Source organism: Triticum dicoccoides, chromosome 7A (genome assembly GCF_002162155.2).
Source record: "Triticum dicoccoides isolate Atlit2015 ecotype Zavitan chromosome 7A, WEW_v2.0, whole genome shotgun sequence".
NCBI classification, from domain to species: domain Eukaryota; kingdom Viridiplantae; phylum Streptophyta; class Magnoliopsida; order Poales; family Poaceae; genus Triticum; species Triticum dicoccoides.
Window position 1 is genome coordinate 389,248,132 of NC_041392.1, and position 27,159 is coordinate 389,275,290.

At 44.9% G+C, this 27,159-nt stretch overlaps 1 protein-coding gene and 1 long non-coding RNA gene across 4 annotated transcripts; one reads left to right on the top strand and one right to left on the bottom strand.

Annotated features, from left to right (window-relative positions):
* The first annotated feature begins 2,770 nt into the window (after positions 1–2,770).
* Positions 2,771–5,481, top strand: LOC119328030. Its single transcript, XR_005158811.1, has 3 exons — positions 2,771–3,317; positions 3,536–3,622; positions 3,731–5,481. It is a non-coding gene; the product is annotated as an uncharacterized LOC119328030 (long non-coding RNA).
* Positions 5,482–12,070: 6,589 nt separating this feature from the next.
* Positions 12,071–21,241, bottom strand: LOC119330932 (polyadenylation and cleavage factor homolog 4-like). Of its 3 annotated transcripts, XR_005160323.1 has the most exons (8): positions 20,842–21,228; positions 19,489–19,854; positions 19,206–19,319; positions 16,441–17,058; positions 14,521–15,459; positions 13,881–14,412; positions 13,223–13,301; positions 12,071–12,305 (listed from the first exon to the last, which is right to left on the bottom strand). XR_005160323.1 is itself a non-coding variant. In XM_037604075.1 (7 exons), the coding sequence occupies exons 1-6, from the start codon at positions 21,085–21,087 to the stop codon at positions 13,894–13,896; spliced, it is 2,802 nt and encodes a 933-aa protein (XP_037459972.1). In that variant the 5' UTR covers positions 21,088–21,241; the 3' UTR covers positions 12,729–13,301; positions 13,881–13,893. The 3 variants fall into 3 exon arrangements, 2 of the variants coding, with proteins under 2 accessions (XP_037459972.1, XP_037459973.1); XM_037604075.1 differs by lacking the exon at positions 12,071–12,305 and having other exon boundaries at positions 12,729–13,301; positions 20,842–21,241; XM_037604076.1 differs by lacking the exons at positions 12,071–12,305; positions 16,441–17,058 and having other exon boundaries at positions 12,729–13,301.
* Between the last annotated feature and the right edge of the window lie 5,918 nt (positions 21,242–27,159).

Genomic DNA, 27,159 nt, shown 5'->3' on the forward strand with positions numbered 1-27,159 from the left:
TTCTCCTCTTCCCCTTCCTTCCCCCTCCTATTAGGACTGGGAAAGGGGGGAACCTACTCCTAATAGGAGTAGGAATCCCCCTTGGGGGTGCACCATGAGGGCCGGTCGGCCCCTCCTCCCCCTTTATATACAAGGAAGGGGGCACCCCATAGACACACAAGTTGACAATTGTTTTAGCTGTGTGCGGTGCCCCCTCCACAGATACACACCTCGGTCATATCGTCGTAATGCTTAGGCGAAGCCCTGCGCCGGTAACTTCATCATCACCATCAACACGCCGTCGTGCTGACGAAACTCTCCCTCAGCCTCAACTGGATCAAGAGTACGAGGGACGTCACCGAGCTGAACGTGTGCAGATCGCGGAGGTGTCGTGCGTTCGGTACTTGATCGGTTGGATCACGAAGACGTTCGACTACATCAACCTCGTTTCTTAATGCTTCCGCTTACGATCTACGAGGTTACGTAGACATACTCTCTCCTCTAGTTGCTATGCATCCCTAGATAGATCTTGCATGATCGAAGGAAAATTTTGAAATACTGCATTCCCCAACACCAAGGCACCACCACTCCACCGCACAACGACTCAAGTCACGTACCAGTGCGGTGTCGAGCCCCCAAGTGATTAAGCGGCTGTCATTTGGCACGTGGCAACCATTTGGGGAGAAGATTCACCCTGCATGACACCGTCCAGAGGCGTGTCAGGCAGATAGGGCAAGAGACGGCAAAAGTGCTGTGACAAGTCTTGTCAGGCCGCACTCATGATGTGACACTAAGTGGTGCATTTAATGCACCTTGTACTGTCTGCAAAGTTAGCTATGATAGCACTGTTTGCTATCTAATCAGTGCATAATGACTGATTTGCCATTGTGGTAACCCCTTAGCCTATAAAAGGAGGGCCATGGCGACCTAGAATAGGATTCGGACCCTTGTGCACTCTTACGCACGTAGCTGCTCTCCCCGAGGCGACCTTGCCGGGCTTGAGTGTTGTGTGTTCATCACGGTCCTCCATCCAATCAACCAAAAAGTAGGAGTAGGGTTTTACGCTTCCTAGTGGCCCAAACCTGGGTAAAAACCACCATGTCACCATTGACGTGTTTCCCTACGGTCTCGTCTCTTTGTGCAACATTGTCACATCCTGATTTTTAGCCCATTCTTTTTCTTTTGTTTTTCTGAGGTTCTTGCTTGAATTTTCTTTTTCCATGGCTATGTGGTCTGGAAACTGAAGAAGATGACCTCTTCTTTCTTTCCAGAGTGGCTTGTCATCCTTGTATCTATCCCAAGACCTTGCCATTTTCATCTAGGCCCAACCTCAATATCCTTTTCCATGGGAATATTCCTTTTTCTATTAAAGGAATAACCCCATTTGCCCTAGGTTGTAAAGCAACCTATATTTCTATCACTCCTAAAATTCCCAAATAATTCTCATAAATTGTTTGGGTCATATCTTACTCAAATATGGCAAAATATTTCATTTGCCATGTTCCTCATCATGCTCAATTAATTCCTTTCCTATTCTGCTCTAAATGGCACTTTGTGAAGCAAGTGCTATTTACCTTTTCCCAGTTGACCCCAAACTTTTTGGACACTTTTTCATGTTCAAATAATTGCCTCATGACAAAATTCAACTTCATTTGCCTGGTGAATATTCCTGAGCAATTTTTTAAAGTTCCTGTCTAAGGGAATTCATTGTGAAGGAAGTACTAGCTAGGGTGATCCAAAGGAGTCGAAATTTTTCATGGTCCTTAGTATCATCAAATTAAAGCTCTCCTCAAGATTTGAGCTCATTCAATGCATACATGTGAGCATACCTTCAAATCTTTGTTTATGTCCAAATTTTCAGTTAGTGAAGCAAGTATATTTCATATTGCTCCATTATTACTGAACATTTTGCAGGACCTTCTCCTATCCATATAACCTAGCTCCACAAGATTTGGGCTCATTTCATTCAGCCATTTTTCCTCAGGATTTTTCCCAAGATTCTGTCTAGAGAGGTGTTGTATGAAGGAAGTACCCTTTTGACTTGGCCAAATGGCATGATATTTTTATGGCACTCTCATATGCCCAAATCATCCTGCCATGTTCATTTTCAGCTCAAGTGGCTTCTCTATGTGAGTGCCCCTTCTTATTTTGAATTTCTGACCAGTGGGGCATTTTCTACAGCAAGTGCTAGCTAACTTCATTATTTTGAGCTGAAACTTTGCAGAGAGAATCACCTTAGTATATAACCACTCTCCGCAAAAGATCAGAATCCATCCCCAAGTGCATCCTCCCCAGTTCACAACAAACACCTTGTTGTGCGACTGAAACACTACAAGCTCTATTCACCAATTAAGCCCCTGTGCATTTTTCTTTGCTTCATGGCTTTCTCTATAGCACTCCCTATCCAGAAGACAAGGTTTTGCTGATCAGAGCACGGGTATGCGTCGTGTGCATGAGGTGACCACCGTTTTGGCACGCACTGGCCGCGTCCAGGCCGTCGTTTTGCTCAGGCCCCTCCTCTTCTCGTCGGCTCAGTGTACCCGTGCATGTCCCTCAGCCCCGCCTCGTTGTCACCCTTCGCCCTGGACCCCTCCCCTCTCCGTCAGCTTCCTCGTCGGAGCTCGTCGCCGCGCGCCCACGGACGCGCTATAGATGGTCGTCGTCTTCCTCCTCTGTCCACTTCCTCCCCGTGTCCCCTTGGCTTGCTCTGCTCTGTGACCACTGAGCCGCTGCCTCGTCGTGTTCTCGTCCCTCCCCGTGATCGTTGAGCGTCGCCAGAGCCTTGGCCGAGCTCCTGCGGCGGTGACCAGCTCGGGTACCTCGCCACGCCTATATATAGGCCATCTCGAGCCCCTCCTTGCATTAACAGCGGCCTCATTGCTATCCCACACCATCCCTAGCCTCTCGGCGGAGCTCCAGGAGCTCTCCTCGCTCGTCTCTTCCACCACGGCCGCCGGTCGGCTCCACCTAAATTTCGGTGAGCCACGCCTCCTCCCTCCGTTACAGCACCACGCGTAGCCTCCCCACTACCCACCAAGCCTCCCACTCCCCTCAACTAGTTGCCGGAGTGGCTGTGGTCGCCGTCCCCAAGATCGTCCGCCGCCTCCCCTGCTCCCTGTTGCCACGGGCCACGGCCACCCTGCCCTTCCCCTTGCGTGGCTGCTGCACCAGGCGGGTGCGGCACCTTCATCCGAGGCTGCCAGTGCCCCTACCTCGGCCGGAGATGGCTTGAGCCGCTGGGGCCAGCGCCGACGTGCGTTCGGCCTCGCCTCTTCTGTTCCTCGTCGGGAGAAAGAAGAAGACAGGGGATAGAAGGAGTCAAAACCCGGGCCCCACCCGTAAGTCTCACACCGCTGACCAGCCCCGGGCCCCCGTGTTTTAAGTGGAAGTGTATTTCAGAAAATACGTTTTTCTCTCAGGAAAACGTACTCGTGTATACTTCTGCTGAGAACACGTTTTCCCAACTCTGAAAGCGCATTTTGGTTCTACTACGACTAAAAATATGCTTTCCTGTATAGAATGTGTATTCCTACTAAAGACGCTTTCTGTTTTTCAGCCCAGGGACCTGTTTGTGGAGAAATCTTTACAGATTAGTCCCTGGACTTCCACCTCTCGTATCTTCGCGACCATAATTCCGATTAAGGTGAATCCAAAGCCTACTTCTTCATCTCGTCGAGCTCTATATTTTGGCATCATTTTTACTCGGTGGTCCCACTGTGAAAATGACCGTTTTTCCTTTGCCCCTAATCAGCCCCCTTCGAGAGAGAAACTTTTTCAGTGATTCGTTCCGCGAGCTTTCCGCACTTCTCCCCGGTGGTTTCTTCATCCCCAGGCAAGCCACGATAACCACTTGCATGATTGCATGCAGTGGCCATGGTTTTCTACTTGAACATTTAATAACTATCAGTTTGGTTTGCTACTGTTATCGGTGTTAGTAATGTTTATAGTTTCATGTTCATCTTCTTGCTATGTTCGGATGCACCTGGTCATCTTGTATTCTTGCTAGTATTACTTTCGTATGTCGTGCTTGGTAGTAGTAGTTCATGTTGGTGGTAGTGATGCTCATCTGTTGCATGTTGGATATCTGTTATCATTATCGTTGATATGCATGTTCTGTTGCACCTAGTTGGTTACATGCTTACTTGGTAGTATTATTGACATGTTCTTGCTTGGTATTTATTGTTGATGTTAGTGGTCATGTTATGCTATGAATAGTGTTATGCTTGTGATATTCATGCTCGTCAGTATACCCTGCTCATTCGGATATATGATTTATTGTTATTGATATGCCCAATGATTATGTTGCACCCCATGCTCATGTGGATATCATGCTAATGCATTGTAATCGCATCATGTTATTTTATTATGCTTTTTGTTTTAATTAATAAAAGTTGTAGTGGGGGTTTTACCCTACTGTTTATAGTCATGTTATTTTATTATGGCTCAGCTTATTGGATGATCTTTTCTCCTAATTGATTATGTATATAATTGTTTACTAAGGTGTACAAATGTTATATGTATTCACTTATGTAATTAGATGTTTAATTTGGTTACGCAATCATGTTCTTATAAGTATACATGTTGTTGTTCTATTAAAGAGCATAGATTTTGTGCAGACATAGCAAATCACATCGCATGCGATTAAACTACGGGACCCGTCGGTGATGATTTCAGCAATCACAGACAATTGTTTACCAACAAGCCTTTGCCAACAATACATACAACTTATTAGCAGGATTCGTCTATGTTATTATCGGTCTTCTCACATAATTCGGATTACTGACCTGTTTGTCGGATATCACACATGTTGTTAAGTCAAATCATTTGTGTTCCGTCTGGATCATTGCAAACAGTTCATCCGAGTGACTTGTATGCCGTCTATCGCACATATCTGGACCTGGATAACCGTTTGTGTTTTTTGGCTCATCACAAATAGTTCGTATGGATCAAATATATGCCATGTTTCGCACACGCAACTCTTATCTAAATCATGCTTGATGGATCCGCCATCACACACAGTTCATTTTATTGGTGACAATTTTATTACAATATCGTTTGTGATTCATGCATCGCACATATTTTGGTCGAATGGTCCCTTATACATGTGTCATCTTAGGACATTGCTGCAGTAGTGACCCGAGATCCACCAGTCTTAGCACCGACATCGAGCACATTCAACATTTTATGAACAGCAGGCGCGGCGCTACCAGATCGGGAGATCCGAGCAAAGGCGTACAATGTCAGAGACCTGGTCTTACGATACCATCCAGACAAGTCAGATCATCATAAACTATCGGTAAAATGGGGCAGGTCGTTCATCATCAACAAGGTGCTCACTGGAGGGGCATATCGTATTTGGAACACTAGGATAATCGCCTGGAGCCGCACCCATGGAACGCTGCCCGGCTGTGCCATTTTCATGATTAAGAGGATCTTTTGCTTTTATTTTTCTCGTACTTAAAAACTTAGTTGAAAGGTACTTTTTGAATAAATATTAGCATCGATGTATCATACTAATATATCTTATTTCTTCCAATGATCTACTACACAAAGTACGGCTCATGGCCACACAATGCGCAATATTTAACTTGAAGCCAAGAGTTCTCTTTTAGAAAGAAACAACTCATCGGCATAAAACACCTTGGATCTATAAAATAATCCGATAACATGTATTGGGGGCTTCTTGAGACACCTCGGAAACCTTCTTGGCTTTCCTCGGGAGCCCAATACATCCTCGGTATCATCTCACATAGATGTGTACTGCCTTCGCAAAAATCGTTATAAAGCCACAATATGCATCAATTTGACTTGAGATGTTTTGCCAAGTTGGGTTGTCTGGCTCCTGTGCTTACCCCTTATGTTTCCGATCAATTCGTCTAAGGGCGTAAAGCGAGCACCTCTATGATTGTTACATTCAGGTCAACCTGGTATAGTAGCTCAGATGGGTGAAGCCGAAAGCTAGCGATCACAAGATCACAATTGGTCAGCATGAGGGAAGTGAAAAATGCAACAGCTTGCAACATTTGCAACATGAAGGTAGTCGCGTAGAGTTTAGAACCTACATTATTAATGTTGATTATGTTCCCGAACGCTGTCTTCTAGCAAAGCATCGAGATATCGGTTGCGCTGGTTGTGATAAATACGACACCCCTGCAGAAAGGAATTGATAGAGGAACTATTTTTTGCCAAAGATGTGAAATTGCGTTAAAAGCAATATCATATAACTCTCTGTAAGACTTAAATTTTGACCCTAAGGCCGAATTTCCCCGTTCCATAAAACATGGGAATGTTGAGGCGAAAGTTCTCAAAGAAAATGTTGAGGCGACAATCCCGCTCGGAAAAGCGGGTCGTGGGCATAACGTTCTCATAATTGATAACAGGCTTAATTTCATTCACGCTAACTCCTTTAGGACCAACCTCGGCAAGCACTTTGGTCTTCAAAAGACGGTAGTGAGTCTTGGCACTTCGGTCTTCAAAAGGCTTTAGGACCAACCTTCCACGTCTATATCCGACGTCCGGCTCCCTTGAGGCATTTGCACCTCCGGCAAGGAATCGTTTGGCCACAAAGCACGGAATAATTTCACCATGGATTTTTATGAGAGCCGATGTAACTCTTTGGCCGCCTCTAGGATGTATTTCATAGACGTGCAGTCGGGCTCGTCGAATTTCCTTGGCAGGTCAGTTGCACATAATATAGTAAATGTTTTACGTAGAAGTCGAAACAAAGACTTATGCTGATACAGGTAAGATACTTACCTGCAAGAGCTTCACATGCCCACCTGGTCTCCTCCTTGGAGGCGGCCAGCTGAGATTTTAAGTCTTTGAATCTCTAGCGACGGTTGATCTTTCTCCACCTGGAGTTGATTACGCTCCTCGATCTTCCTGGTATGGACCCAACGACCAACTTCAAGCTCGCCAATAGTCTCCGCTGCTAATAAATAGTATATAGATTAACTACCCAACAAAGCCCCTAGTCAATAGTCGTCCGGGAACAAAACTTACCACGAGCCTCACGAGTGAATTTCTTGATGTCCGCCACATCCTTTTGAGAATCGGCAAGGCTAGCCTTGTCTACCTCAAGCTCCTTCAGGAGTTTTTTGTTCTCTTGTCGAGAAGTCTACATCAAAGAAAAGGCACTGTTAGCCAGTTAAAATCGATACTTAATTCGGCCACCAGTGCCCAAATTAAGGCTCGGGAGTTACTGGCTTCGCACTTATACAAATACATGCCATTAAGCACCATGAGATATTTCGATCCCCTGGTCCGGTACTGGTACCCTACCAGTGGCTCGGGGGCTACTGCACCTAGCGTTCTTCTCAAAAGCTCCTCGGCTATGCAAAAGGGTATAAGGGTAGACCTTGCAAAAGCCCTTGACAAATTTGTCTTTGGTGTCCGCGAGCCTAAAATACGCATACACCTTGAGGGCCACTAGGTTGACCAAGAACTCTAGATTCATAAAATTAGCATTTACTTGCAAACCCACCGCTAGCACGTCGACAGCCTCTTTAAGCCCCATGCAAGCAACTCTGAGGTGGGCATCCATTGTTCGGAGGGCGTTGAATTCCTAGTCATTAAAAATAGGTGACCAGTGAAGTCCTCACCCGATGATGCAACATGGTTTGACCTCAGAGACGATTGCGAAATCCGCCACTGAAGACTCTAGTTGAGGAGCGCCGCGAGGTTCCTCGAAGGGTTGTGGCTGTTTGGAAGCCGCCTTGGGGATGGGGACATGAGTGCCCAAGACCTCGGCAGACGGCGCAAAGACAGAAGGGGGAGCCGTGCAAGTTCATAGGTAAAACTGCATAAATAAAATGAGATGAGGAAGGTTTAAAAGATTACAGGGAAAGTAATACTTAGGCGCCAGAGGAAGGTGGTTCATGTATTGAGTCCTTGGCGACGGCGGCCTGGCCAATGGTCGGCCCAGGATTCATCTTCGCTCAAGCCCCTTGGGAGCCGAGGTGCTCTTCTAGCGCTTAGAGCGACGACCCTTGTTAGAAGGGGTGAAGATGCTCGCAACCGGTGCGGCAGCAGTGATGGTTCATTTTCACATAGAAGGATGAAGGGCAGCGACCGCGTTTGAGGAGGGCTGACCCCAGGCGATCAATAATAACGGCCACCTCGGCACCATCAATACTTTCGTGATAAAAAAACCATCTTTGAAGATGAGGGTTATTTGAGGGTCCTCGACAAAGCCAGGATCTTGGTCCCGCATATGACTCTCCGGCTGCGGAGATGAGGAGTTCACGGTCCCGGCGCTTCCAGTTCTATTGATAGTTCTGTTCAAATATGTTAAAACTAGTCGTGTGCCCCGCACATTTGGCTGGCTAGGTTGTTTTGTTTATATCTTCATGTATACTATATTATACACATAATTTAAATTTTTAAATTGGGTACGTTTCTTATTATAAATGTCATAGTACCTTTTTTGTTATGCTTGGGAATTCTATTATGCAGCTTCAACAAAAACATAACTCTTGTTTTGGAGATCAATTAGAGATGTTTGCTCAACTCTAAATTGTTAGAGTACTACTCCCTCCGTCTCGAAATAAGTGTCTTAACTTTGTATGAACTTTATACAAAGTTATACTCCCCCCGTTCGGAATTACTTGTCGCAGAAATGGATGTATCTAGATGTATTTTAGTTCTAGATACATCTATATCCGAGACAACTAATTCCAAACGGAGGGAGTACTTTAGTTGAGACATTTATTTTAGGACTAACATTTATTTTGGAACGGAGGGAATAAGCACCAATCCCTCCGTCCCAAAACAAAACAAGTGTCTTAATTTTGTACTAACTTTAATACAAAGTTGTACTTTGATTAAGACACTTATTGTGGGAGAGAAGGAAAGCACTACTCCCTCCATCCAAGTGTCAACTTTATATACAGCGTTTTAACTTTGTACTCCCTCCGTCCAAAAATACTTATCATCAAGATGAATAAAAGGGATGTATCAAATATATTTTAGTTCTAGATACACCTCTTTTTGTCTATTTTGATGACAAGGGTATTTCCGGATGGAGGGAGTATCACTTATTTTAGGACGGAGAGTATATCAATTATCTTTTTGAGATGTTTCTTATACTGGTTAAATGGAGAGCTGAGTTTTTTGTCTGCAAATGAGTGAGTGATCGCCACAGCAAAAGAGCCAAGTTTTTTGTCAGCAGATCGGTGTATTAAGGAAAATGCCCCCTACAAAAAGACATAACATATCGCACAAACGGATTTTATTTCTTAACAACAAATAATCCAGGAGGGTGGAATCTCTACTACTATTAAACAATCGAGTTGTGGCAGGAAGATTACATCTCAGCCATGCATCCACCTCTTTCAATGGACCGGATTGCCTTAATGTTGTATCACATCATTTACCATAATCAATTATCAACAATTATCATATGATCTACGCCATCATAATTACGCAGTAATTACCATGATCTCGCTCTAATCTAGACTTATTTTAATCATATCAATTAGCAAGAATTACCGTGATCTACGCCATCATATATTTGTTTTTCTGAAACTCAGCCTTGTGTGATGCGTACATAGAAGGAAAATATCAATTAACAATAATTACCATGATCTACGCCATCATGTTTTTTAAAACTCAACCTTGTGTGATGTGTACATAGAAGGAAAATATCAATTAACAATAATTACCATGATCTACGCCATCATGTTTTTCAAAACTCAGCCTTGTGTGATGCGTACATAGAAGAAAAATATCAATTAACAATAATTGCCATGATCTACGCCATCATGTTTTTTTAATCAGCCTTGTGTACTGCCTACATAGAAGGAAATAAGAAAAAGGCATGCCCCATGTTTGCATGTAGGCAGATAATAACGTGGAAACCAAATCTCTCGTTTCCTGTTTGTTCGGATCACATGATCGATCAGACCCTGACCTTGATTCTGACCGTTCCTTGAGTTCGGTCACTTCCTTCTTTTTGTTCACCTGTTTGAGTGTTCGTCGTCTTCGCGGCTCGACTCCTGGTTTGACTCTCCTGGTCTTCTCATCCCAAGGAACGACGGCAACGTGGGCCTGCAACGCTACACGGCGACGACAGGTACGAGCATGTCTCCTTACACAGTCGCGTCCAGCGCCCTATGCCACTGAAAAGGAGCATGTGTCATTTGTCTTTCCTATCATGTAAAAACATGTTTATTTCCCTTAAATTAGAGTGAAAACAGGGTAGATTTTTGGTTAATGTGATATTCTATTTTTATCAGATGGCTTGAAATTTCTTTAACTTACTTTTAGTGTTAATGTCATGTACCATCATATTTATTTCCAAACTGTGGCGTGAGGTTATATTGCCAGTTTATGTCATGTTCGGTTTACAAATATATATTGCCAGTCCGTGCCTTTAAGCTTTGTTGGTAGATTCTGTCATTTACAGTGCATAAAATCTATTTCTACTTTTATTGTAAACTAGACTTGTACACAGTTTGACATTTTCAGACATTGTGCTTACAAGTGCTTGCTTTCGCTATATTTATTATAGATAGTGTTCTAACAGATTTTATAAAGTATGTCGATAGTTGGATCATGTATCCTTGACTTGATAGACAAGTTCAAAGGTTTATATTCTTCAGAGTGCATAACTGGCACGCTAGGTCCTAACTTCAACTGCTTGCATAACCAACATTCAGTTCAAGGAAGCTTCAAGTCTTACCTTGGAAATTTCTTTTACCTCTTCCAAAATTCTTCAGATCTAACAGCCCGGATTAATCTAATACAGCACCACGTTAGCGCTTAGCAAAAACCCTCCGGCGGACGTACTTTGCCAAAAAATCGTCCGCCAAGAATATGTGTTCCGTCAAAGCGTAATCAGCTCCTTCTCAAACCGATCGAAAACCATTGCCGGCTCCTTCCTGTTCTATTTTTCCATGTCCATCGCATCCTCCTAGGTTAGATCGCCGCCGCCAGCATACGGCCGCAGATCAAGGCCACAACTCTTCTCTCCGGCTACCCCTGACGCCAACCCACACGCACATCCACCGGCCCGATGACAACAAGGACGAAGTCCGGCATGCAGCGCGCCAGCACAGGAAGGCCTCCTTCGCTAGCGCCCCCGCCCAATGCGGCCTCCCTCGCCGGAGCCCCCGCCTAGCGCGGCCTACTATGCAGTCTGCATCACGCCCATCGCCACCTCCCACGCCGGCGCCCCTGCCCAGCCGCTGCAGCCTCCATGGAGTCGCCGCTGCCACCGTCTTCATATTAACAGCTACTCTAGGGGGAATGACCGCATCATGCTCAACGCCGCCTCCGTCGCCAGCACCGTTGCCCAGCCGTTGTAGCCTCCATCGTACTACTCTGGACTTGCCGCCGTTGCCATCGTCTTCCCAAGTTGTGCTTCTTGATTACAACGGTCAAGGTGGTTGCAGTGGCCGTGCGGTGAAGGAAAGGGGAGCTCGAGGCACCGGAGAGGTGGAAGGGGATCCTAGGTGGAAGAAGGTGGTGGCCACACATCAGCTATCGTCCTCCCCATGCCATCACGCCAATGTTCTGTTGGTGCTGATCCCGCACCACGGTGCACACAGTGTGTTTGAGGTAATGCCCGCTAGCACATACAGTAAATTTATCTTTTTTCTTATTTTATGATAATAGATCCTAAATTAATCTTTGATTACCACTGTCGCTAGGGCCTAGGGGACTCGGATTTTTCATGCATGAAATGTTTTGTTTTTAGGAATGTAGACTCTAAAATGGAGCAGACCACCCGCCCGTCAGATCTATGCAACTTACCGATGGCCCGTCTTGAGCCCCGGCCCAGGCGGCCCTCCTCTGCTGTGATGCGGTCTTCACGCTCACTGACGTTAGTTTAATTAAGAGTCTGTTTCGGTGTGTTAGAAGTGCATGGTAAGATGATGTGCACAAATAGCATTAGAAGAGTGGGCATATCCACTGGGTGGTATTTTTTCCTTCATAAAGTGGTGATGGTTTCATTCAAGGTCTGTAGGTGCACTGCATGTATACTTCCGTGAACAGCAAAAAGCAAAGAAAATTTGACTTTTTGTTCATCTGCGTGCACTTCCTTTGCATATATGCTGATCAAAGTTTAACTTCAAAATGACAAGAGTATAACCCACATCGACATTGTGTATAGTAATTTTTGGTGCCAACAAATGCTATATATAATTTCGCAAATGTGTATGCTACACCCATAGTAACAAATCACATCTCAAATATCAGCGAGAATACAAAAGGCTGGATATGATATTGGCTCCATGTGTACCATGCGATCTTCTACTATCATATTTGGTTTATTTGATTTCCTTCAGTTCTACTTTAGTCCTTTGTACTAAACCTGATAAGAGCTGCAAGAACAAACTCATAAATGGTTGTTCGACTTCGTACATATTACAACAGAGTTGAATGTATAGGCCATAGATGTATTCTTATTCTTGATCAATTGAGTGTAAAGCTATCAGATTTATTCTGTATGAAACTCTGGCCTACCAGTTTCAAAAGATGAAGAATATAACCCACCAAATTATTTGCTTATTCTTGTATTTTGCTCAAGCTATCTTAATTTCTTCCTTTGATGCTCGCTAACTATCAAGGTGTGTGTTAATATAGCAATGCAGATGTGCTATTTTGGCTATATTATACTAACCTCATTAGTTTCATGTGCCTTCTGTTTATCATATTAGTTAGAATTACTATATCATGACGGGATCCTTTTTCTCCATGCACGGGAAGTACTTAACTTCCTCTTTGCAGAATTGACATGCTATGTATTACATGCAACAGGAGATTTATTTCTCAAGGTTATACGTGCGTCGCACGTGCACACTTACTAGTTATACAAGCGACCAAGAATTTATTGTCACACACTGTTACAATGCAGAGACATGCAAAGAAAGACAAACCAAAGAAAACAACAGCAACATCTTGCTCATCTATTAGTATAGGAGAGCTGTTGACGGATGCCTTGATTCATTCGTCCTGGGTTTTCTCGGAAGTTACCAGCACTCGTGGGCTGACATTGTCCTGCATATGAGATTGCAGAGAGGAAGGGGACAAGAAAAGGGCAGGAGCATGTTTGTTTCGCCTAGATTAAGAGGGTTCCATATATTAATGTAAAAGCAGCGCAGGCGACAACTGTGGCGACTGCAGAGCAAGTTACTCATGCTCCATCACTAAAACACAAGTATTTTACAATTTTACACTACTATTGTCACATTAACATCTATTCAAACTGTTGACAGGAAAGGGGGGAAACTAAGCATACCAAAATCTGATTTCTCCAGTAATTTTACATGTCTTGTCTAGCCGCAACCAAAGAAACTGAAATAATGGGACAAGGGTTCCTGCAATCAACAAATCAACATAGTTACCTCTTTGAACGACGTCTTCTATGGAATCTTATCATGCCATGAGTTATATGAGAACGTCCTAAGATCTAGGTTATGAAGCAGGCTAACAATGAATAGTACCATGGAAGTGACAGAAACACTCAAAGATATTAAGAATCACAACCCTTCAAACACAACAGAAAGAATGTCCCCAACCAAAAGGAAGCAGTATTTGATGAACTAATATTGCTACAAAGCATGTATATGCACAGAAGCAGTATTTGATCAACTAATATTGCTACAGAGCATGTATATTGCATGTAAATCAACTATCAACTAAGAGTGAGATAACAAAGGAGTATCACATTCAGCGTTATTGTCTAGCTCCTCTAGGTCACGTATAATAAAAATATAACCACAGCTGAATGTGTATTAGAATACAGGACAAATTACGCTCTCAGTTCCTTGTATAGAAGGCAAAAAATATGGTCTCGAATATAGTATAGTCAAGTTGCAAGGTCAGGGTTATATGGTATGTTCTCCAAATCATTTTTTGCATTTTTGGTCGCAGCATGAAATTGCACAGATACTCACCAGCTAGGCCCACCTAAGAAATATTACTGGGGCCAGATCGACATTTGGAATGGACAATAGGCCCCAAATGCGACCTCTGGAGACCAACAATATTACCATCAGGTGCATTCATGTAAACTGCACCTTTGTACATCCACTCTTCAGTTTCATCGCTGTAGAAATCCTCAAATGGCTCTTGACATAAAGCACATGTTGTTTGGTTTTCATCGGCAGGAACAGCCATTTCTTTCTCTTCATTTCTGTCAGGGATTGGTTCCGTGAGCTCGAAAGAAGGAACACCATCATTTCCTACCGTTTCTGCTGCTCTTAACCATTCCCCCACGGTGACAAAATATTTACGTGAAGATTGCTTGCGATTTTTGGAATTTCTGTTTTTCGTAACATGCCAATCCATATGAGCACGGTGCTCTTCCTGGCATTTAAAACGAAGGCCACACGTTTTGCATTGCCTGTGGAGATCCTGATACAGAGCATTAATGACAGACTCGTTCCGCACCTTGAGGTCTACATTGAAGTCAACTCCAACAGAGTCCTAAATGAACATGTATACATATACAATAAAAATCATTGTATTAACTGCATAACAAAATAATATTAGATAGCTGTAACGTAATAAGATGCACACATGCATGAGAAGTACCTGAGGTTGACTAGAAGGCTCCAGTGTAATTACACCATGATTCATAAGGTTACTTAAAATTCCAGAGAAATATGTTGTAGGCCCACCAACTTGTGATGAAGATGGACCCATCTGCAACGAAGCAGGAGGTAGGCCACGATGTAATGGAGGCAGAGCAAAACTAGACACTGACGACACACCATAGGGTTGCACAGTAGGTGTTACAGAAAAGGTGTTTGGTAGAGGTGTAACTGGTGGTACTGCTGCACTACCTCCTTGTCCTTGGAATGGATTTTGGGGGGGAGCTATAGGCATGCTGGGGGCAAAGCTTCTAAATGCCTCCGGAGGATGGGAATGGGAATGAGGATGAAACTGTGGCACATCATGAGGCTGAGATTGATTTCCAAAATTTGTACCTTGATTTTGTTGACTCGATGACAACAAATCTGGGTGCTGGTATGGTGGTTGAGCTAAGTTACCGGTACTTACAGTTTTCCGATCCAATGCATCATATAGATGCCGAGGAACAAATACAGATGAATTGACTCCATGCCTGATAAATGGCCTAACTTCAAGACTATCTGTTGCACCTCTAATATCTTTTGTATTATGTGGTGGTTGACTATGATGATGAAGAGGCCATTCTATGGGAGCAGGAGCAGGCGAGGACCTATTAGTCAAGGGTAAGTCTACATGCATAGCATCATATGGACCACCAGTGGCCAACATCTTGACAGGCATTTCAACATCAGTGGGCAGTGCCAACCTATTCAGTGTTGATGAAGGTTGAGGTGCTTGTATTCGCAAAGGCAGGCCATTAGTCTGCTGCCACGGTGGAGCTGACATAGCAAGAATTCTTCCAGGATCAAGGGTATTCTCAGAACTATGGTACTCTGAAATAGCTCCATTTTGCAGACCAAAATTGCCTGGATATCTCCTACTAGTGGCTATGTCAACATGCTGCAAAAAAGACCAACGCTAAGTCAACAGGTAGTAAAGTGGGTCCACCTCAATACAACATTAGCTTATAAGTTGAACTGATAAAGGATTAAATATTGATAAGTTGCATTTAAACATTATGGCAATGGAGTAATATATTCCAGGACTGCACCATCCTTGCTACTGGTTTCTCTGAAGTCAAAACTGAACACTGTCCAAGAGAATCAAATGAGGTAGCCCATGACACTGCTAAAAGTTGTTTCCTTTCTCTTGAAACTAGTGTTTGGGATGAAGACCCTACTGGTTGCACTATGCCCATGATGATAAACGACATAACTCCATTTTGAGAAGCAATAAAGATAGCCACAAGGCATTCCCTCAAAAAAAAGTGCACTATTCAGAATTCAAACTTCAGAAGGCTACTTTGGAATCTACTACGCATGGTGTATGCACTCCTGAGTGTTAAAAAACTTGTTTGCAGACAGAATATATGCATTTCCATAGCATTCAAGTTCCAAAACCCAAATGAAGAAGTGCTGAAGTGGAAAGTCTGTTTTGTTCAAGTGATCCCTAACATTGTATGCAGGTAGTGAAGATGCATATGGACAAATATGTAGCCCATCAAAAGGAAAAGAATCACCATGAAAGAAAACATATAAGCCATACGAGACAGATACCCTTTTCAGTCATAAAATGTAACAACAATATCTTTGTACATAATTAGATTAGCTGCCAGAAATCTATGATTTGTTGCAAAGAATACTTCCACAAAACATAACTGTATAATTAATCAAATTTACAAACACACTAATAAAAATTGCTGATCTAGGTTGTATAAAACTGTCATCATGATAAAGTGAAAAACAAATTATATCTCAAAGCAGGGGTTAAAAGATCAATAGAAGAAAAATCATCGAAAAAGGAGAAGTGATAGAAGGTATGAGAAGTGTTGTGTCGATGTTACTATTCATTGTAATAAAAAAAAAGGTCAGACAAGCGTACACCAGTCCTGTCTTCGAGATTTAGTGCTGGTCGAGGAGCCTGGCTTCGCCAGCTGCGCATCCCAATATCAGAATCCAGCTGCCCAGTGTTTGGCCCAGGAAATCCAGCTCTCAAAGTTTCAGAGGAAGGTAAAGACAGAATGTTGTTTCTATTTCGGGACAAAGTTGGACGCATATCCTCCCAAGTATACTCCTCTTCCTCTGAAGTGAGCCATTTTTGTGCACTGGATCTACTTGCCATGCCATTTGATTCTAGCCGTTGCATCTTGGGAAGCCTATCATCAGCATCATTGCCTTGAGAATTTCCGTAGGCATCAATAAGTTCTCTTGCACTTTGTTTCCTATATTCTTCATCAAGCGTGCTCATCGAAGGCCGTTGTGCACTATCCTCAAAAGCATGTTGCCATTCAAACCAACCATTTCTATCAGGCAATCTTCTAGGATCATGCCCCAATACAGAATGAGACAGCTGCGGCATCTCTAGTGGTCTTTTTGGGGATGCATTCCTAGGGAGCACATCAGGAGGTGGTGATCTGGACATATCTCTTCTTATCAATCCAATACGTGATTGAAATGTTTCTTGTTGATCAGGATTTTCAGTATATGGTATCATAGATCTCTGTCCATATGATTCCAGGAAAGATTATAAGCAACACTTGCGTTATAAGTAGAAATGACATGCTACATTGTAAGTTATAAAACTGAAAGGGTCAAATGCATTCTGAAATATATGGATACCATTTCATCTAAATAAATCTGAAGGACCTTGCATTCTCTTGATGGAAGACATCTAGCTAATACTGAAAGTGAGCTGTATCAACCCAGCAACAAGAAATGGTAATAGGCTAGGAGCTATCAGAACTTCAGATGACCTAGAACAGAGGAAGAGTTTACAAATAGAAATAGCACATGATTGTCATCTCAAATAAATGTATTAGCCCCTAGGAAAATCTATAAAAGAAACAGTCTCCTTGTGTCTACCAATGAAGGAGCACAATCAGACTACTGCTGGGTCAGTAAGCAGTATGTACGTAACTAGCCTAAAGCAGGTATTCTGCTAGACTACTAAAAATGAAAAAAAAAATATACCAGCACACCAAGATGCTGTCATCAGGGTTAGCCTGCTCCTAGCCCTTGGGAGTTGGAGCCACAACTGCGCTCAGACAAGCTCCTCCCAGCTGCCAGCAATGGCCCTCGTCAATATTTGTTGTGACCCAAATCATGATTTGAGTTCTGGTGCATGTTTGTTAGGAGGTTTTTTGTACTTCTCATTATTGCGTAGAGATCACCAAGGGAGATTGAACTAGGAGGTGAGAGAGCAAATGTAGCACCCACCGCAATCGTCACCAACTCAAATACTTCCAGTGGTATCAGGAAAGTAACATCATACCTTTAGCCCATCGACATCACCATGGATCCTACGCCAACACCCGAAATGCCAATTGGACCAATGCCTAGAGCACGGGCCCGGCCCATGGAATCCGAGGTGAATTCACTCCTCTTCGAACTTCCTATGCCTTCCCATGAGACATGGCTACTACCTACAACCGGGACTCTATGCATACTCAGGTACCAAGGAATTGACCATGAAGAAGCGAGGGGAGAAGGCCAAGTCATAGTGGAGGAGAAGCGAGGAGACAAGGAAGAAATGCAGCCGAAACTATAGCGGCCGAACGTCCGGACGACTGCGGCCTCCAACGCGGACGTCCGACCTGACCCAGGACAATCCAGCTTCCAGCCCGCACGTCCGGCTCCTAGAGATCGCTCCATGCCCGACCACACCAGCTGGAGCAACGCCTGCATCAGCGGACAGACTATCCGCCATCCAACCCAGACGTCTGACCCCTGCCTGCGTGCAACTCAGGCCAAGAGGTCATGTACCCCTCTCCTACCACCCTCCTTTGCCCCTACACTATATACTGTACCCTGGACTCCATTAGGGTTAGCAAAGCATATAACTAGACCTTGAGAGAGCTTTGGTCATCATATCTCCTCCTAGCCTCCCAAGGTATCCTAAGAGAGAAGGATTCACCAATTGGAGCACCAAGGCCTCCTTTCCCACTAGGATTTGGAGAAGAACGTCTCTCAAGGCCCCACCTCTCTTAGATGTTTTGGAAGAGCTTTTACTTCCTATTTGTTGCTTGTGGATCCTAAGGGAGAAGGATTCACCAATTGTTTGGGTGTTTGTAAAGTACATGTGTGATGAAACTTGTTCAATCTAGTTTATCCTCTTGTGTTTCTTGAGCTATTTCTGTTTTCTCCCCTTGCTGTGAAGATTGAGCATCAAATAAGGCTTTGCCCCACATCATATGCTCTCCTACACAAGAACTTGGAATGATGAGACTGTATGTGGGGTGCTTGACTGCTTGTAATGCTTTGCTTATGACCTTGATGGCTCGGTTTACACTGTTATGCTACCAAAATTTATAATAATGTAAGTTGGAAGCCCCAACATACTCGGTTATGTGGATTTCCAAGACAAGGCAGGTGATATGTTGCATACCTAAGAAGGGTGAAAAATGCAAAAGGTCTGACTTGCAAGTTGCTACCACCAAGTACTCCGCTACTGACAATACGATTTAATTTGTGCAATTTAGTTATGGATGAAAGCATGGAAGCACTACCAACTACTCAAAATGAGAAGAGTACAACTTCTCTAGTTCATACACAGAGAACGGCTCCTAGGTTTGGAAGCCAGGCTAGGAGTAGAACACAAAGGAAAAGATATGACAAAAGGAGCAAAAGGGCAGATGGAATACTGAATACCTGGAGCTTTGAAGAAGTGGAAGGAAATCCCCGCAAACTATTTGTTGTTAACCCATTAATATGATCCTCCGCCACGTCAAGCATTTGCCTGCCTCGAGTTGCTAGCTGATCCACCTGATTATTAAAAATTACTGACTTCAACAATTTTAATTTTGATCTGCAACAAGCCTCAAAGGTTGCCAGCCACAGAGGATAACAAGAACATACTTGAATTCCAAAAATTACACCCAACTATTGGCCATTATTGAACTGTCCCATTTAACGGATATAACAATATTCTTACCTTGGTACCATTCTTGAGTTGGTGTTGCGCTTCTAGATACTTTGGATTTACATGGATGCCATGAGATGGCCTAGGAGATAACGACTCTGGCTGTCGCGGAATAGTCGTTGTGGCAGGACGCTTATTCTCTGAAGGAGAAAACTGAAGCTCATCCTCGATCCCTTGAAGGACAGAAGAAGGGAACACTTGCGACCAGGTACGGAAGAGGTGTCGCATTGCAGGATGCTGTTTGGGATGAACTTCCCTGTATGCAAAACAAAATACCTTCTGCAATCGAGTGGCAAAGTCCTCTACATATTCTCGTCCTATGTTCTTCACGATACTATCTAGCAGATACAAAGATGGCAATTTCTGCTCGACTGGCACCTGCAAGAACATTGCAGAATGATGCCTATCATGCAAACAAACCTTAGGTGTAGAGATAATTGATAGAAGCAAGCATGTGAAATAAAAATTCTACCAGGATTAACTCTCATATTTTTCCATCTATAACTGCATAATGCCCTCTTCAGAAAAGAAAAAGGAAACATTGTTCTATCACCAAACATAAATAGACAAAATCATATCTGCCAAGTAACATCTAATTAGTTCACATCCAATCCAGTAATCCCCATAGTTTTAAAATACTATTCCCTAACACTTCCACTTCAGGCTGCAATCCTATTTTACAAGTTGACGACAACAGGACATCTGAACAGAATATAGTACCCCAGAAAACCAGCTTTCATCATAACTAACTGTCTCCACTGCTAATTTTATTCAGTTTCACCCTATCAAAAGTTCCTAGCCAAAATAGCAGTTGCCGTATCTGGCAACCAAATTATGCAACCGCAATGCCTATGCACAAGGTGGGTTTCAACCACATTACCAACTATGCACCCTATATCAGAAAAATAATACAGTATTAAGAATAGACAGAGCAAATTAGATCACAGTGTATACAACTCAAATTGCATTTATTTGCTTCAAAACTCCTAAATCCAAGTCACTGTGATTACTAAATTCTAGCTGTCGAATTTGTAACCAGCAACGTATCTACAAACAGTAACTCTGAGATTGCACACTACATGAGCACCAACGCATCTAAATGTTTCGCATGAAAATGCAGTGAACACACTATTCTAGGGACAAAGGGTGTGTAAAGGACATCAAGCCCAAACTTTAACAGTAGTTTCACGAAACTTCTCAACTTTGAGCAAACCCTAGCACCAGCGGAAATCTACAAGTAAGCATCGGCCGAATAAGCACAGCAAGCAGCTCCTCATGCAGACCTAGCCCTCAAATCCCAAGCCTTTCTTTCTCAAAATACAACATGACCGCCCTCGGGAAAAGCATGGAAGGGAGAGCAACCACCTCAAGGATGCGGGCGCAGATGACGTCGGCGATGCCCCTGGCGGCGAGCGCGGCGTGCTGGCCCGCGATGATGGTAAGCTCGGTGATGATGGGCTTGCAGTTGAAGGTGAGCTCGGCGAGGGCCTCCTTGTAGACGCCCACCACCGCGGCCGCCCCCGGCTCCTCTCCCGCCTCCTCCCGCAGCCGCGCGCGGAACCGCTCCACGACCTGGCCCACGACTGGGGCCGCCGCAGCGGCGGAGGCCATAGGGAGATCTAGGGTTTCGGGGGAAAGGGCGGCGTGGGCTAGGGTTTGGGAAGATGGCGACGAGGAGGCATGCGGAAGCGAAGCAAAGCCAAGCCAAGCCGGGAAGGAGTTGGATTGATTTGAGATTTGTAACACGGGACGATCGTCTGATCCTTTTCCCGATCGTCTTCGACCTGCCGTAATTTAATCCCGAGTAAGAGCAATGTTTGCTCCCAAGCTAGCCCCACCAAAAGTTTGAAAATAAGCGCATGATCATTTTTTTGGCGAATTGACGATCTCTATTTTCATTTCAGTATTAAAAATATCAAAAGTCTCCTAAAAAATAATCAAACGTCATGATGGCTCAACCTACCATTCTTCCCACTTATCATGATGGCTCAACCGATGGATCCTCCTCCCTCCCCACCCCTCCACCCCCACGCGAAAATAATCCACATATGCACGAGGGCACAACCCGGAAAAAAGGAAACTTCAGCAACCCATGCACACACTTCTAAATCTTGCCCCAACCCCTCGGCCTCGATCCCATCTCTCATCTAAAAATTATTGTCGCTAATGTGCTCCCACCCGATCCCATCTTCATTCCAAAATTTATTGATGTCGTTGTGCTTCTAGCCGACTCCACTCGCGTCCTACATACATCATCGTCCATGGCGGCCATGGAGACCATAGCGGCGGAGAAATAGTCATAACCCACCAGCGTCGTCGCCTAATTGTAGGGGAACCTGTCCACAACCTTTGTAACGATCCGAGACCGACGCTCCGGATGCCTTTCATGTTTTTGGGTTAGTCGTGTTAATTGCTTGCTTGTTGCATTTCATCATGGCATCATGCGCATTGTATTTGCATCCCTCCTTAATAATAAAGCACAGGTTGACTCCATGGGTTCATAGTCACAATACGCCTTCTTTCTGCGAATTTGCGTTTTCGATTTGAATTTAAAATATATACGCGAGGTGGTACTAATCTATCCCTAATAATAAAGTATGGATTGACTCCGTGGGTTCACCGTCACAATATGTTTTTTCCTGTGAATTTACGTTGATCGACCACGGATTGCTTCTTCCTCCGTAAATTTCGTTTGTCCGTTCGTCGTTTGATTTTTGGTTTCACCCGTAAAAGTAAATTTCGCCGGCGCACTGGCCTAGCGCGTACACTCAAGTGGATTCTCGGCCCAATAACAAGTGTGTTCCCATGGGGCCACTGTGACGCCCCCCGATTCGATTGTACACTAATCATACATGCAAGTGTGTACGATCAAGATCAGGGACTCACGGGAATATATCACAAGATAACTCTAAAAAAAATAAGTCATACAAGCATCATAATTCAAGTCGGGGGCCTCGAAGGCTCGAATACAAATGCTCGATCATAGAGGAGTCAGCGGAAACAACAATATCTGAGTACAAACATAAGTTAAACAAGTTGCCATAAGATGGCTAGCACAAACTCGGATACAGATCGAAAGAGGCGCAGGCCTCCTGCCTGGGATCCTCCTAAACTACTCCTGGTCATCATTGACGACCTGCACGTAGTAGTAGGCACCCGCAGTGTAGTAGGAGTCGTCGAAGGTGGCGCCTGGCTCATGGGCTCCAGCATCTGGTTGCGACAACCGAGAAAAAAAAGAGGGAAAAGATAGAGCAAAGCAACCGTGAGTACTCATCCAAAGTACTCGCAAGCAAGAATCTACACTACATATGCAATGGTATCAATGAAATGGGTAGTATTTGTGGACTGAACTGCAGAATGCCAGAATAAGAGGGGGATAGCTAGTCCTATCAAAAACTAAGCTTCTAGCGGCCTCCATCTTGAAGCATATAGAAGAGAGTAGCTGGTAAGTTCACCAAGTATCATCGTATAGCATAATCCTATTCGGCGATCCTCTCCTCTTTGCCCTGTGAGAGAGCGCTCACCGAGTTATATCTGGCACTTGAAAGAGTGTGTTTTATTAAGTATCTGGTTCTAACTATCATAAGGTCAAAGTACAATTCGGGGTCGTCTTTTTACCGAGGGACACGGTTATTCGAATAGATAAACTTCCCTGCAAGGGTGCACCACATTACCCAACAGGCTCGATCTCTCTGACCGGACACACTTTCCTGGGTCATGCCCGGCCTCGGAAGATCAACACGTCGCAGCCCTACCTAGGCACAACGGAGAGGTCAACAAGTCGGTCTAAATCCTATGCGTGCAGGGGTCTGGGCCCATCGCCTGTTACACACCTACACATTGCGTACGTGGCCGGTGAGCAGACCTGGCCTCCCTTATACAAGAGCAGATGTTCCAGTCCAACCCGGCATGCACCGCTCAGTCGCTGACGTCAAGAAGGCTTTGGCTGATACCACGATGTCTAGTGCCAATAACTATTCCCGCGTAGTTGGTTAGTGCGTATAGGCTAGTGGCCAGACTCAGATCAAATACCAAGATCTCGTTAAGCATGTAATTGATGTAACCGCGGACGCCGACTAGGGCCAGGCCCACCACTCTCCTAGGTGGTCTCAACCTGCCCTGTCGCTCCGCCACAAAGAACCTATAACACCCCGAGACCGATGTGTCAGGTGTCCTCCAGTGATTCGTTGTTGTTGCCTTGTCATTGCTTGTGTGTCATGCATTGCATATCATGTCATCATGTGCATTTCTTTTGCATACGTGTTCTTCTTATGCATCCGAGCATTTTCCCCGTTGTCCGTTTTGCATTCCGGTGCTCCGTTCTCCTCCGGTGGTCTTTTCTACCTTCTTCTCGTGTGTGGGGATTAAACATTTCCAGATTGGACCGAGACTTGCCAAGCGGTCTTGGTTTACTACCGGTAGACCGCCTGTCAAGTTTCGTACCATTTGGACTTCGTTTGATGCTCCAACGGTTAACCGAGGGACCGAGAAGGCCTCGTGTGTGTGTGTTGCAGCCCAACACCCCTCCATTTTGGCCCAAAACCCACCTACACCCCTTCCATCATCTCAGTCGTTCGATCACGACCGCGTGACCGAAAACCGCACCTTATTTGGACTCTCCTAGCTCCCTCTACCTATAAATATGTACACCTCGTTCATTTTCGCGGACGAAACCCTAGCCTCTTCTCCACCGCGCCGCCGGACACTTCTCCACCGCGCCGGACAATGTCCGCCGCCGCCACCTCACCCGAACCAATCCGGAGCTGCCACGTCGCCCCGCCGCCGCTCCCCGCCACTCCGCGCGCGCCACCTGTCAGCGCCGCACCCTCCTCTCTCCTCCGCCGCCGCGGGCCCGCGCGGCCCAGATCCGGCCCGCGGGGCCCGAATCGCCCGCGCCTCCGTCCGACGAGGCCGCGCCATCCGCGCGAGGCAGCCGCCGCCGTCCTCGCCCCGCCGCCGCATGTCTTCATCGCCGGCCGCCATCTCCGCCTTTCCCCGCCGGCGGCTGCTTCTCCCGCCAGTGAGCCGCCCGCTCTTGCCGCCCTGCACGTCGCGCTCCACCGCCACAGCCATGCGCCACCGTGCCTCCCCGCGAGAGCCCGCCGCTGGCTCGGGTTCGCCAGCCTCCTCCACGCCCTCCTCCTTCTTCGTCTCCGGCTAAGCTCCGGCGAAGATCCGGTCGGCTATAGTGTCTCCGTCCGTGCCTCAGTTCGCGCGCCGGATGAACCCTAGATCTGGAGGTCTATATTTTCACTAAGTCCCCGAAATTCCCTTGTTTCAAATGCTCATGTTCATCGTGCCGTAACTTTACATCCGTAGCTTTGTTTTGGGCATATAGCATATCAAAATGTTCGTCTCAGAGAGCACATCATTTCATTCCATTGCATCATTTTCATTTGAGTTCATCTCGATGCCCGAAATGTTGTTGGAAGAGTGCTACTTGAGATAATTGTCAGATCTGCTACTCCATTTAGATATTTGTTATTTTTGCCATGATTAATGTGTGCATGATATGCCCCTGAGTTCTACCTATGTTTTGTTAAGGGTTTTGCCATCTTTCCAGAGGTGCAACCCATGTATTTTTGTGATGTGTGTGGTGACTAGCACAAGCTTGCAAAGTGAGGCACTTGGTAATGCTGATTTCAGGGACTTGGCATTTCCACTAAGTCATTGATCTGTTCATTTGATGATGCCAGATGTTCATGTTGTTTCCTAGTGATCCATGCCTCTTTTGAGGATGATCAGTAAGGATGTTTTGTTAATCTTGTAGTGCTTTATCCATCCATGTCTTTGTTTGCAATTATGGAGCACCCTAGCTTGAGTCAATCGAGCTCTACTTTTGCTATTTCGTGAATCTGGGCAGGTTGTCTACTTGTTAGCAATTTTGTCGAGGATGTTGTAGTTGACCCGTGCATGCTATGTTATTGTTCTTGCCATGTCTAGCTTGTATTTTGTGTATTCTTAATGGGTGTATGCTTAGATTGTCATGACTTGCTCTGTAGTGAGTGCATCGAGCTCGTAAACATGCCTACTTGATATTTGTTTCAGCATGCTCCAGTTTTCACTAAGTCTGTGACCTGATTATGTTTTTGCCATGTTCACATGCTTGCAATTGTATTTTCTGATCCCTTTTGGCTCAAGGTCACTAAGGGACTTTTGTTAAGCTCTTTGAGTAGCTCCATGCCATGCTTTACTTTGCCATGTTAAGTTCCTGTAGCATCTAGTTTTCATGCTCCAAAAGAGTGCTATCTGATCTGAAATTCCAGACAAGTGTTAATTTCACTAAGTCTGAAATCTGTTTACCATATGCATTTTTGCCATGCTTGTTTGAACCTGTTAATGGATGAATTGGCTGTAGCTCAGTGCTAGACTTTTGTTAAGCATCATGAGTGGATCCCTTCCATGTATTTTGTTGTCATGTTTGGGTGCTGTAGCATGTTCATCTCATTGCATTTAGATGGCTACTTGCTGTAAATCGCAGAACGTGGCCATATTTGAATTGCTTGCCTTTTCCAAACCGTAACTCCGTTTCCGGTGATCTTTATATCGTTTTCAAGTGATTTCATCTCATCTTTCCAGTGGCACTCTTGGATTTCCAAGTTGAGGCCAGGTTCTTTCGTTCCTTGTCAAATCATGCATATGCATCGCATACCGCATCCCTCATATCATACCATGTTCATGTGTTGGTTGTTTACTATGTTGTGTACTTCTTTTCCGGTGTTTGCTTCTTCGGTTGGTTCCGATAACGTCGCGTTGTGAGGACCCGTTCTTCTATGTTCTGTTTGTCTTCTTCATGGACTCGTTCTTCTTCCTTGCGGGATCTCAGGCAAGATGACCATACCCTTGAAATCACTTCTATCTTTGCTTGCTAGATGCTCGCTCTTTTGCTATGCCTATGCTGCGATACCTACCACTTGCTTATCATGCCTCCTATATTGTTGAACCAAGCCTCTAACCCACCTTGTCCTAGCAAACCGTTGTTTGGCTATGTTACCGCTTTGCTCAGCCCCTCTTATAGCGTTGTTAGTTGCAGGTGAAGATTGAAGTTTTGTTCCTTGTTGGAACATGGAGATGTTGTTCCTTGTTGGAACATGTTTACTTGTTGGGTTATCACAATATATCTTATTTAATTAATGCATCTATATACTTGGTAAAGGGTGGAAGGCTCGGCCTTATGCCTGGTGTTTTGTTCCACTCTTGCCGTCCTAGTTTCCGTCATACCAGTGTTATGTTCCCAGATTTTGCGTCCCTTACGCGGTTGGGTAATAATGGGAACCCCTTGACAGGTCGCCTTAAGTAAAGCTCTTCCAGCAATGCCCAACATTGCTTTTACCATTCGCCACCTAGCCTTTTCTTTTCCCTTGGGAGTCGCGCTCCTGAGGGTCATCATTATTTTACCCCCCCCCGGGCCAGTGTTCCTCTGAGTGTTGGTCCAACTGAGCGATGTCTGAGGCTACCAGGGGCAACTCTGGGCTGGCTTACCCGACGTCTTGCTCATCCGGTGTGCCCTGAGAACGAGATATGTGCAGCTCCTATCGGGATTTGTCGGCACATCTGGGTGGTGTTGCTGGTTTAGTTTTACCCTGTCGAAATGTCTTGTAGAACCGGGATACTGAGTCTGATCGGAATGTCTCCGGAGGAGGTCTATTCCTTCGTTGACCGTGAGAGCTTGTGATGGGCTAA

Bases quoted from the DNA above. Each gene is read 5' to 3' on its own strand.
- LOC119330932 (XM_037604075.1), bottom strand. From the start codon at position 21,087: ATGGCCTCCGCCGCTGCGGCGGCCCCAGTCGTGGGCCAGGTCGTGGAG. The intron at 17,059-19,205 runs GTATTCAGTATT...TCATATGGACAG, and splicing joins CCACTTCTTCAAAGCTCCAG to AGATCTATGATACCATATAC. The intron at 14,413-14,520 runs GTACTTCTCATG...ATGTTCATTTAG, and splicing joins AGCCTTCTAGTCAACCTCAG to GACTCTGTTGGAGTTGACTT.